Source organism: Bos javanicus, chromosome 5 (genome assembly GCF_032452875.1).
Source record: "Bos javanicus breed banteng chromosome 5, ARS-OSU_banteng_1.0, whole genome shotgun sequence".
Lineage (NCBI taxonomy): Eukaryota > Metazoa > Chordata > Mammalia > Artiodactyla > Bovidae > Bos > Bos javanicus.
The window spans coordinates 75,104,921-75,116,270 of NC_083872.1; the positions used below are offsets into that span (position 1 = coordinate 75,104,921).

General features: G+C 49.9%; 1 protein-coding gene across 2 annotated transcripts in view; it reads right to left on the reverse strand.

Moving 5' to 3' along the window:
- Positions 1-7,993, reverse strand: part of LOC133247900 (apolipoprotein L3-like) — an 84,901-nt gene extending 76,908 nt beyond the window's left edge. Inside the window, exons 1-4 of one of the 2 annotated variants that reach the window (XM_061417328.1) lie at positions 7,857-7,993; positions 4,044-4,142; positions 947-987; positions 659-765 (exon numbers count right to left, since the gene is read on the reverse strand). In XM_061417328.1, the coding sequence (XP_061273312.1) occupies positions 659-689 (31 nt within the window). In that variant the 5' untranslated portion in view covers positions 690-765; positions 947-987; positions 4,044-4,142; positions 7,857-7,993. The remainder of the gene's footprint in view (positions 1-658; positions 766-946; positions 988-4,043; positions 4,143-7,856) is intronic. The other variant, XM_061417327.1, reaches the window with a different exon arrangement.
- Positions 7,994-11,350: the final 3,357 nt, after the last annotated feature.

Here is an 11,350-nt window from a genome sequence, read left to right on the forward strand (position 1 = left end):
GACCACATGCCATTGAATAAAACTACCATGTGAGAGGATTCCTGCTTCTGACCACAGACTCTAGGATGGGCAGTGGAGGGGATCCACCAGGTGGAGGAGGGGTGGAGCCAGATGTGATCCTCATCAGCCCTCCCCTGCAGGTGGGAGGTGGCAAAGGCCAGACTGGGGTTCAGTGCAGGGTCCACTGACCCTTGCAGAGAGGCTGGGCTGGTGGCTGGGAAGAGCTGGAGGAAATAGCTTCTGTGGTGATGCCCTAAGGTCTGGGAGCGGGAGGAGGTTTGGGCCAAGGGAGAGAGCAGGAGAAGTCCAATGATGCTGGAGGACCTCCTCTCCCAGGCCTGCCTGGCCTTGGGGACTGCCATCTGCGGTCCATGCTCCGCGTGTGCTCTCCTGGCCTCCGTCCTGAGTCACTTGCTTGGTCGGGGGAGAGGCAGGAAGTCAACACCTTGGTCATGGCTCCCTGAGGAGAGGGCTGGGAAGGAGGCTGTGGGCAGACCCCAGGGTGAGGGGAATCTCCTGGTCTCTCTTGGAAACTCAAGGATGCCTATCCATCCTCTTCATGGTTCTTGATTCCTCTGTAGTTTAACTCAGCCTGGAAATACCACCTTCAATTCTGGGTCACAAGTAGGAACCTTCCAGAGAAGAGAGAGCTGACTACCTGAGCAGTGTCCGAAGTTTTCTGAGCTCATGGTGGCAGCAGGGGCTCTCAGAGATCTCCCTTCAGCTCCTTGTCTGCATCAGGCTGGAAGGAGGTGTGACCTCACCCTTGGGAAGAGAAAACAGACTGTGAGCTCCACTGTGAGGGGCAGAGGCTGCAGGGAGCAGCGAGGGACAAGTTCTCTGGTGGGTTCCCCTGGGACGGCCACCAGTGCCTCCAGGAACTTAGCCCAGTGCGGTTCTCTGTCTCCTGGGCTCTGCTGGTTGTTAGTTAAGAAAAGTCATTCACCTCCTACAGCTCCTTCCAGGCCAAGTCAGAGTCCTGCTCTCCTGTTGGGGCACAAGGAGAAGGTAATCAGACAGGAGACAGCTATCTGCGAAGTTATAGGAACAATAAAGCCAGAGACTAGAAGAACAAATAGGAGGTGAATACTCTGGAAATGAGGTGAGGTTGGGACACCTGTGTTTTTGAATTGGTAATAACTAATATTAATGATATCATTGATCCAGTGTCCTTAACATGCAGGCTCCTGAAACTCACTCAAACTTAGCTGAGTCCAAATTGTCACACTGGTGCCAGGGTCTGGACTAGACCCTGACTCTTTCTGATCCAAATCACATGTGTGTGATGACTATGCTCTACTCCCTGTATATACAGAAAGATTTATTTGTGGATATATGTTAATTGGTAAATGACTCTTCCTTCCAAAATGATGTTTTGCTCCCTATCAAGTCTCTCCTTGATAAAGTTCCTGGTGATACAGCTCCCATAGCCCAGGTCTTCCTTGCTTCTGCAAGAGCCTTTTTCCCCACAAGGGCCTGGAGTCCCACCAGCCCTGCCCCAATTCCTGTATCCCTGCTCTGAGTGGCTGAGACCCCTGCAGCTGTTCTGTCCTCCTTGCTTTCCCCTCCTGAATATTGGACTTGATGTAGTTTCTAATCCTTTATGTAAATAATAGTGCAAAGAACATTCTCCTTGTGTAAAACTTCACCTACATCTGAGACTGTATCCTTAAGCTATATCTAGAAGTAGAATTAAGATCAGATGGCATCAACACCTAAAAAATTTCCATACCTAGAGCCACCATGCCATGCAAAGAAACTGTAGCAATTTATGTTCACACTTATAATATATGAGGGTGTCCATCCTTTCAGATATACCCATTCTCAGTGGTCTTTCTTTAAAAAAATCAGATCTTTATAATTAAATCATTTGTTTTGGTTCTGAATGTGATAAGCTTGCCATGGGAGATGAGGAAGGAAAGCAAGTGTTGATGTTTAGCTACTATTTTTAAGAAAGCAAAAGAGCTTCTGTCAACTACTCCTCCTGAGACTTGACTGAAATGATGGTAAAGGTATACATAGGTATAATACCATCTACTGATAAGAGTGCCTGGTTTCTGTAGTGTAGTGGTTATCATGTTCACCTAACACGCAAAAGGTCCCCAGTTCAGAATCAAGTGGAAACAGCTTCACTTGGGCTTCCCTTGTGGCTCAGTTGGTAAAGAATCCACCTGCCATTCAGGAGACGTGGGTTCTATCCCTGAGTTGGGAAGATCCCCTGGAGAAGGGAACGGCTACCCACTCCAGTATTCTGGCCTGGAGAATTCCATGGGCTGTGTAATTCAAGGGATCACGAAGAGTCGGACATGACTGAACAACTTTCACTTTCACTGATAAGAGCAACTGGTGTTTGTGATCATTGCTCTGCATTGGTATCAGCTCTGAAACTTTACCAATGGTACCTCATATGTCCTTCCATTAGCTTTTGAGATGTGTACCATTGTATCCTCATTTACAAATAAGGAAGCTGACACATAGATGTTAGCTGACTTACCTAAGTTCAGAAGGCTTGCCCTTGGTACACTGGTTCCACCCCACTCATGAGCTGAAGAACCCATAGCCTTCCTCTCCTCCCTCTGCTGCTAATAAAAACAAGCATGGGAGCAACAGGAGACCAGAATCTTCAACAAATGTCTGAAGACTCACTGGACGGTGAAGTGATAGATGAATAAGAGGAGTGCAGTAGAGGGAGAGAAACAGGGAGCGTGTTCACAGGAGAGAAGAACGGTCTGCTGGGCAGAGCCCCAGAGGGAGTAAGATGAGAGGGAGGCCGAGGGGACAGCAGGGGACAAGCCCACCACCCCATGTCCCATCCCATATTCACAGCAGCCTTCACCCTTCACCATACTTTTAGAAAGTTACTTGAAAATGAGATGCAGGAAAAAAAAAATGATGACATGTTTGTTTAATTATGGAGGAAGGTAAAGGATACCCATGAGAGAGATAGATGTGGGATCCAGGAGTCAGGAACATCAACCCCGTGGGAAGGGAATCCAAGGATCCCAGCTGGGCATGCAGCAGACCTAGAGAGAAACCAGTCCAGAATGGGATAAGAAGTCCAGAGTCTGTGGGGACAGGGGACACGGTATCACATGAGGCACAGTTGGAAAGAAATGGAGGAAATGCTGAAGATAAACAGTGAAAGGGGTGAAAATGAAGCCAATTAGAAACATCAGGAAAAACTAAAGCTCAGGAGGAGAAGGGGACGACAGAGGATGAGATGGTTGGATGGCATCACTGACTCAAAGGACATGAGTTTGGGTAGGCTCCGGGAGCTGGTGATGGACAGGGAGTCCTGGCATGCTGCAGTTCATGGGGTCGCAAAGAGTCGGACACGACTGAGCGACTGAATTGAACTGAACTGCTGAGAAGCATGTACAGCTATATGGTACAAGTTAGCTCTTAAAAACTGTATTAAAATATCACAAAAAAATGTAAACTCTTTTGTCTGATTTAAAAAAAATCTTAAGTAAATATATCTATATCCAAGTCCTTTGGAGACAGTTGTAAAACTGAAGTAATATTAATATATATAATATGATATAACTCACAGGTGTATTATAACTCACAGGTGTATTAACTCACAGGTTTATTAGTGATTCAAAAATCTTAGTTTTATTTCATTTATAGTCATTATAAAATAAACTTTATCTTAATAAAATAACTTTTATCTTTTAAAATGAAAGGGTATTTAAATATGTGAAGTAATGTACTTGTTAATATAAAAATCAAAATACACTTTTAGAACTTGGGAGCCAAAGTACTGAAGGGAGGAGGAGGATTAATATCTCAGTTTACAAAGCTGGGAATTTAGAAATAGTAGGTCCAGTCGAGAGCACCAGAAACGAAGATGTAAATAAAGTGCTTCCAAGTACAAAGCTTTGTAATAGAGGATATACAATTAGTGGAATAATGATATAAGGAGAAGAAGGGGAAAGGTATAATTGAAAGTATAAAAATAAATGAAACCCTTATTTTTCCTAATAAGAAATAAATAAATGCTATCAAATTTAAGTCAAGAAAAACCAAAATGCAATACTTACCACTTATTAGCTATTGTGGTTGGTGACTTCCCACTTTGCACCAGGCACCTTCCCAACTGCTTGGTATGAATTCACTTCCTTTTAGTTCTCACAATGATCCTATAAGAAAGGAAACTGAAGCTCAGAGAGGTGAAGCAATGTACTCAAAGCACACAGCTAGTGCTAGAGCCAGACTCCAAGTCCAGGTTCCTGTCTCCTGGGCACACATTCTCACACTATTGCAGCTCCCAATGTAGTAATAGCATTGAAAGACACTGATTAACTATCTAAAGAAGAAGCTTTTCCTTGGGAAGGAATGAGCAGAACCCTCTGTACAAACTGATCTGTTCTAACTATATGCACTTAGGAATGGATTGTTTTACTCTAAGACAGCAGCAGTCACTTTATAGCAGTCAGTAACCCAAAGAATGCGGTGGTTTCTAGTGCCACCACCTTAAAGATGATGGAAGAAGCTGAATTAAATGCCAACAAGAAATGTGTGACTCCTGCTGTGAGAACTGTCAGTGTAGGAGACATGTCATGTTGATGAAACGTAGTTCTCTAGAAAAGTAGGCATGAAAACAGGATTAAACCAGAATAATGAGAGTGAACTGTGACCTTAAAGAGATATTGTCTGGCAGCATCTTGCCCACCCACATGTACACCCATGGACTTCCGTCCACTCAAAGGAAGGAAGACCCCTTGCAGGGGAGGTGAATTCCAGAGACTGCATCTCTGCTCCTGCAAAGAAAAGGATGCTCTTGAAGATGATCAGAGAAGTGGTCATTAGGGGGCACCCACATATACTAATAACAATAAAAGATAATGATTCCTATGAATGTTTCAATGAGACAGGCTGAGTCTGTGAAAGGCCATGCGTTCATAATAATATTCAAAGAAGAGGACTTTAGAAAAATGTGGCCAAAAAGAGAGACATAAAGGTTAAAAAGAATGCTAGTGGTTATGCAGGAGACGCAAGATGAAAGAGAAATGGGATCGATTCCTGGGCGGGGAGGGTCCCCTGGAGAAAGAAATGCTTGTCCACTCCAGTATTCTTGCCTGGGAAATCCCATGGACAGAGGAGCTGGGAGGGCTACAGTCCATGAGGCTGCAAACAGTGGACACAGCTGAGCTGGTATCTTTCTTTTGTTTCTATGGTGCAAAGAAGAGTAAATGAAATGGGAAATATTTTGTTGTAATTGAATTAAATAATAAGAGGAGTCTTGACGTCTATGGGTATATTCCTTTCTGTTTATTTACACGAATGTTTATAAAGGATTGAGAAAGAAAGAACCCCTGACATCCGGAGGGGGGCCTGGTGTCACAACAGGGTGCTGCTCTTCTCCCGTTGGATGTAAAGGCTCTCACAGAACTGCAGCCTCACACAGGGTCACCCTGAGAGCAGGAGCAAAGGAGACAGCAAACACCTGTCACTGCGCCCCCCAACACCACGCCCCCTCCCCTGGCTGAAAAGAGGGACTTCTCCTTCTTACCAATCACACCTTCAGCCTTGCTCTGCTCTCCCCTCTCCATAGATGAGGTACTGAGAACCCGTTGGTAGTGCTGCCTCCCAGTCTCTGCAGCTCCCAATCCAGAGCAGCCCCATTTCCTTAGAGCTTCCCCTAAATCCCCTCACATATGCTCCAAGCCTAGAATCTTTCTTTCTGTACCTTCCTCTGCAATGTTCACAGCTCTCCCTCAGGAAGAGTAACCATCAGCTTGTTTTTAGGGAGTGTGCCTTGTGTCAAAGGCTGGAGGCACCGTCATGTGGATGGAAGAGAATTCACAAAGGCAGGCCCTCCTTCAAGTACATGGAAGAGGAGAGCTGGCTGGTGCCCTGCCTCCTCCTCTGCCCAAAAGCGGCAGGGCCTCAGGAGGCAGGTCAGCCTATTGAAATCATGAAACATGAGAACAGAGTCAAGTAGAAAGAAGAGGAGGGCTCAGGCAGAAAGGCCGGCTCCTGGATGATGACAAACTGTAAATGCGTTGAACACTTGACTCATCCTTCCGTCCTTCCCTCCCATTCTTGGCCCCTTCCTGACCCTTGTCTGGGCCCTCAGATGGGTGTGGATGCTGATAGTGCTTCCTCTGCCGGATTCCTATCCAGGGCTTCCTCCTCTGTGAGCCTCTGATTGGTCCCTTTCTGGAAAGGCTGTTAGTGGGAGAGGGGAGGACCCTGGAGAAGCCTGTCCCTGCCCAGCTGCATGGCCAGTCATGCATGCCTTCCCTCCTCGTGGGCAGACAGATTCTCCCCAACCATCTCCCTCCTGTGCCTGCAGTCACCCTCCCTGGGAAGGGAAAGGGGTGCTAAGAAAGTCCCTGGCTGAGCACCCGGACCTCCCGACTGCCCCAGCTCCTGTCTTCCTCACACTCTCTGTCTCCATAGGGCCTGCTGCACGAGACTGACACCTCACTTCGCACAGGCTGCCCTTCCCAACAACATGTGCTTCCCCACTGGCCTCACCGCATGACGGGGTACTTGTCCCTGGAGGCCCAGCTCCAATCCTCCCTCTGCCACCTTCCACCAGTTGCTCTCCAGCTCCTCTTGAAGGTGGTACATTTCTGGTCATGGTCTCTTTTTGCTCAGTTTCTCCAGGTCTGAGAACCCTCCCGCATCATCAGGGGCCCTGTCTCTTCTCTGCTGCTCCTCCTGTCCAGGGCCTCTGGGCACCATTCGCCCTCCTGGGCACAGCCTGGCTAAAATATGAGGGATGGACCCCTTATGGGGACATGAAACAAGCAGCTTCTCAATGACACAGCACAACCCCAGTTCCCCCTGTTAAAATTAGAAAGGGAGGGAGGGGAGAAGAGGGAGAGAGAGGAAGAGAATGGAGAAGAAACCAAAGATCCTAATCAATCAGTCAAAAGGACCCAACGTACACCAGAGAGAAAAAACTGAAGGGACTGAAAGAAACTCAGCAGGGGCCACAGGACTGGAAAAGGTCAGTTTTCATTCCAGTCAGAAAGAAAGGCAATGCCAAAGAATGCTCAAACTACCGCACAATTGCACTCATCTCACATGCTAGCAAAACGATGTTCAAAATTCTCCAAGCCAGGCTTCAACAGTATGTGAACCATGAACTCTCAGATGTTCAAGTTGGATTTAGAAAAGGCTATTATACTGATGTCTGTAGAGTTTGGCTTTTTATCTTAATACTACAACATCGGGATGTATATGAACCTTGTGCAGTGAGCCCTTCTCACTTCTTCCAGCAGGGCCACCTTCCCCACACAGGACCACCCATCACCCACAGAGTAGAGGGCTTGGCAAACACAGGAAGCCAACGCCCTTCGACTCCCCGCTTGGTGTCTGGTCCGTCTCCAGGCCAAGTGTCCCTAAGGGCCTGGCATTGAGCCTGGCACTCTGAGGCAGGGTTTTTCAACAAACCTTGATTCCTTGTATCTGAAAAAAATCCCCTTTCCTCCATCAGCCCTAGCCTAGCACCCTCGGGACAGCTTCAAGGTGGCCAGGTCATAGGAGGAGAGGCTCTGACTCCTTGTCCTCCTCCACCCCGTCTGCTTCCTTTAATTTCCTAAATGACTGAGTATGCGGAACATACACCTTCCTTCTGGGGTCGCTGCTTATGTGTCAGGAGTCCACATCCTGAGCTGAGCCCACCTGAGCAGGTGTGGCCCTCCCTCTGCTCTGTTTAGGGTCCCTCAGCTGGGAGGAAGCCCTCAGACACACCTGCCTCCACATCCAGGCTCTGCCCCTGCTTAACCTGCTAACCTCACCCTCTGAGCTTCCATTCCTTCTTCTGTCAATTAGTGACAGTCATCCTTATCTCAGACAGTCGTCCTGAGGGTGGGAAGATAGGATGGGTGGGGTCTTACTCACCTGCTTACTCAGGAACCATCCTCTATCCAAGTGTGAACAAGATCCAGTTGTTCACATCTGTGCAGATGCAGCCACAAGCTGTGCGTCTCTGCAATGATCACATACACCCTCTGGGCCCAGATATACTCTGGGAAGCAAAAGTGAAAGGCAAAACCCTTATTTCTGAGTGACTCAAGTTAAGCAAACATCCCGCCCACCAACCCCACCCTGGGCTATTCCCACCCTCCTGCTGACACCCTAGTCAAACAAGTCCAGTCCTGACATTCGACGCCCTTCTTGACACAGTCCACCCGGCCTCAGGCTCCTTGAAGGAAGACCTGCCACGAGCGTGAGTCCCTCGGCAAATCACTCCTCCATAATTCCATCTTCTCACCCACCAACCCCACACTCACCAGCCTACCTGCCTTGTTCACCTTTGTGCCACCAGCACGTGGTACTGTCCAGAACACACCAGTTGCTCAGTGCATACTGGTCACACTCTGCTGTGGAGGGCCACGCTCATGTGGCTTCCAGGATTTGCTCACACAAGTTCTTCTGCCAGGGACACCTGCTGCACCCAACCGGGACAAATCTTCCTGCAAAGCCCGAATCTGGCATCACCTCCTCTGAGAAGCCCTCCGTGACCTCGCCTGCAGAGCCCACTGTTTGCTGCTCTATGCCCATCGTACCTGGAAGAGGGGCCACAGAACATGCCTCAGCCACTCTAAACCCTGCCTCCACCCATTATGATCAGATCCCTCTACTTAGCCCTGCTGGCAGGGACGGAACTCACGCCTTTAGTTCCGGGGGCCCACAGGAGGAGGCCCAGCCTTGGTGGTCACTGCCATAAGGTGGATGCAGAAGTTCGTGGGAAGGGCTGAGAGCACGCTGCCCTTTGCTACCTTGGCTTATCTCCACCTGACAACAGATTTTTTTCTCTCCAAATGGAAGACTTTTATCAGAAAACCAGTGTCCTGGCGACTCAGAGAAGTCTGCAACGGAGAGCTGGCCTTCTGTCCTGCTTGGTTCCTCAGCAAAGAGCCTCTGTGGATGGGGGCTGAGCATGTGGCAGGCGCTGTGCTTGCACTATCCATGCCTTTCCTGTTGAATCTCACATCAGCTCTAGGAGTGCTGGCTCCATTTCACAGATGAAGAAATGAAGGTCGAGTTCCCACAGTCTGAGAGTCCTGCAGCAGGACTACTGGTGAACTTCTCGGTTTGCCTCAAGCAGAAGTGACTGCAGTGGACCTGGATGCCCCATGGAGGCCCGCCTGCCCTTCCCTCAGGGCTGCTTCACCCCAGGAAATGTCCCTGGGCCATTATGGTCCCCTCCATCCAGGTTTGAGGGAGGGACAGGAGATTATTCCATGAGGATAGCCAACCATAGTTTGCTCTTAAAGCCAACTTTTATGTATCTGTTGCATTTTGCAGGTAAGGGAGCTGAGAGGAGGGGAGAGGTGGGGGTGTTCTTCCAGGAACTCAGGGACTTGTGTTTGGTGGGAGAGTGTCAGCAGCTCACATCCTGCAAACATCCATTTGACATTCTGTCCCCAGTGCTCAGAGCTCAGGCCAGAACAGACCCCCCAGGGCCCAGACACAGGGGAGTCAAGGGGCAAACAGGCCGCTGCCCTGCCCACTGACCTGCACAAGTCCGCTCCTGAGCTTGCTGGAGCTGCCAGGACTCAAGGATGCCACCTTTCCAGAGCTTGGGTCCTCTGGGGACAGCCAGCTCTGGTTGTCACACCTACAGAAGGGATACAGGACGGAACAGTGGGAGGCAGGAGCTTTCCTGGAGGGAAAATCCAAGCACAGTCATCCCTCCCGCCTGCTTACTTTAAACCTCAGGCAGAAATTCAGGGGCAGGGAAAGCCATGTGGGCCTCCCCAGGGGAAAACTGCCAGCATGAGGGTGCCCAGGCCCCATTTCCTAAGTGCCCTCCACCACAGGATAGCTAGGGACCCCGAGCGAGGATCTGGCTGGGTGGGCTGGGTGTCCCGGGACTCACCTCCTGGCCAGGTAGCCCCAGCAGCAGGCCTGGAAGCCGATGATGACGTCCGTGATCTTCAGGTCCTGCTCCTCCTCAGGTGGGCCAGCACGCCAGCCCAAAAGAAGACCTTGCTCTGGCCCATGCGGTACAGGTTGCTCTAGAGCTCCAGGGTTTCGATCCAGAGGAGGAGAGCCGGCTGCTGACCACGTGGCACCCCGGCCATCACAGAGCCCTGGAGCAAGGCCAAGGCCAGGGAAGGGGCCTGGAGGTTGGGTTGGCCCTGCTGCTCTGTGGGCAGCCTTCTCCTGGTGCAGGGAGATTGGGGCTGCGGGGACGCAGGAGGGGGCAGCTGGAGTTAGCACGGGACTGGTAAGAAACACAGAACCTCAACTCTGTAGGGACCTTACCTGCTGGAGTCTGTGCCCATGTGCATTTCTAACCAAGGGGGCAGTAGATAGTGGGGCTCAGGAGGCTTTACCTTAGGTAACTAGGGAAACAGCGTCCTTATTTGTTTATCTGACTGCCCTGGGTCTTCACTGCTGTGCGGGCAGGGGCTGCTTTCTCTAGTTGCTTCGAGTGCGCTACTCTTCATCGAGTACATGGGCTTCTCATTGCAGTGGCTTCTCTTTTTGCAGAGCACAGGCTCTAGGGAGCGGGCTCAGTAGTGGCGGTGCACGGGCTTAGTTGCTCCCAGCATGTTGGATCTTCCCGGACCAGGGATCAAACCTGTGTCCCCTGCATTGGCAGGCAGCTTCTTTACCACTGGACCACCAGGGAAGTCCCCAAAGGTTTCTTCTGTAAAAGGTACTTTAAAGTCAAGACTGGCTTCAACATCCTTCAGAAGCGCAGGGGCTAAGCAGGGGAGGCTGAGCAGTGTGGGGCCATGTGCAGGGTGACGGGCAACACCACAGGTGGCTTGAGAGCCTCACTGGGACAGTACAAGGTGCTCCTCACCAATTGTCCTTGTCGCAGAGACTGGGTCCAGACCAGCTCCACAGGCATCTGAGTGTAACCAGTTGTTAGATAGTCTGTGTCAGCAGCACACCTTCCTGAGGGAAACCGGTGGATTTTAAGTATGGACCTCTGCAGATTCAAGACACCCCTGTTCTCTTAGGTCTAAGCCCCGGGAACAAGGCAGGTGGAGGCCGTGTGCCGGTTGGTATGAGGGCAGCTCTGTGAACTTCAAGGCGTTTATGAGAACTAGGAACAGCAGCTTAAAACTAGCAAACTTAGGGCCAAGCAAGGAGCTGCTGCTAAATCACTTCAGTCGTGTCTGAGTCTGTGCGACCCCATAGACAGCAGCCCACCAGGCTCCACTGTCCCTGGGATTCTCCAGGCAAGAATAGTGGAGTGGGTTGCCATTTCCTTCTCCAATGCATGCAAGTGAAAAGTGAAAGTGAAGTCGCTCAGTCGTGTCTGATTCTTAGCGACCCCATGGACTGCAGCCTACCAGGCTCCTCCATCCATTGGATTTTCTAGTCAAGAGTACTAGAATAGGGTGCCATTTAGCCTCCAAAACAGGCC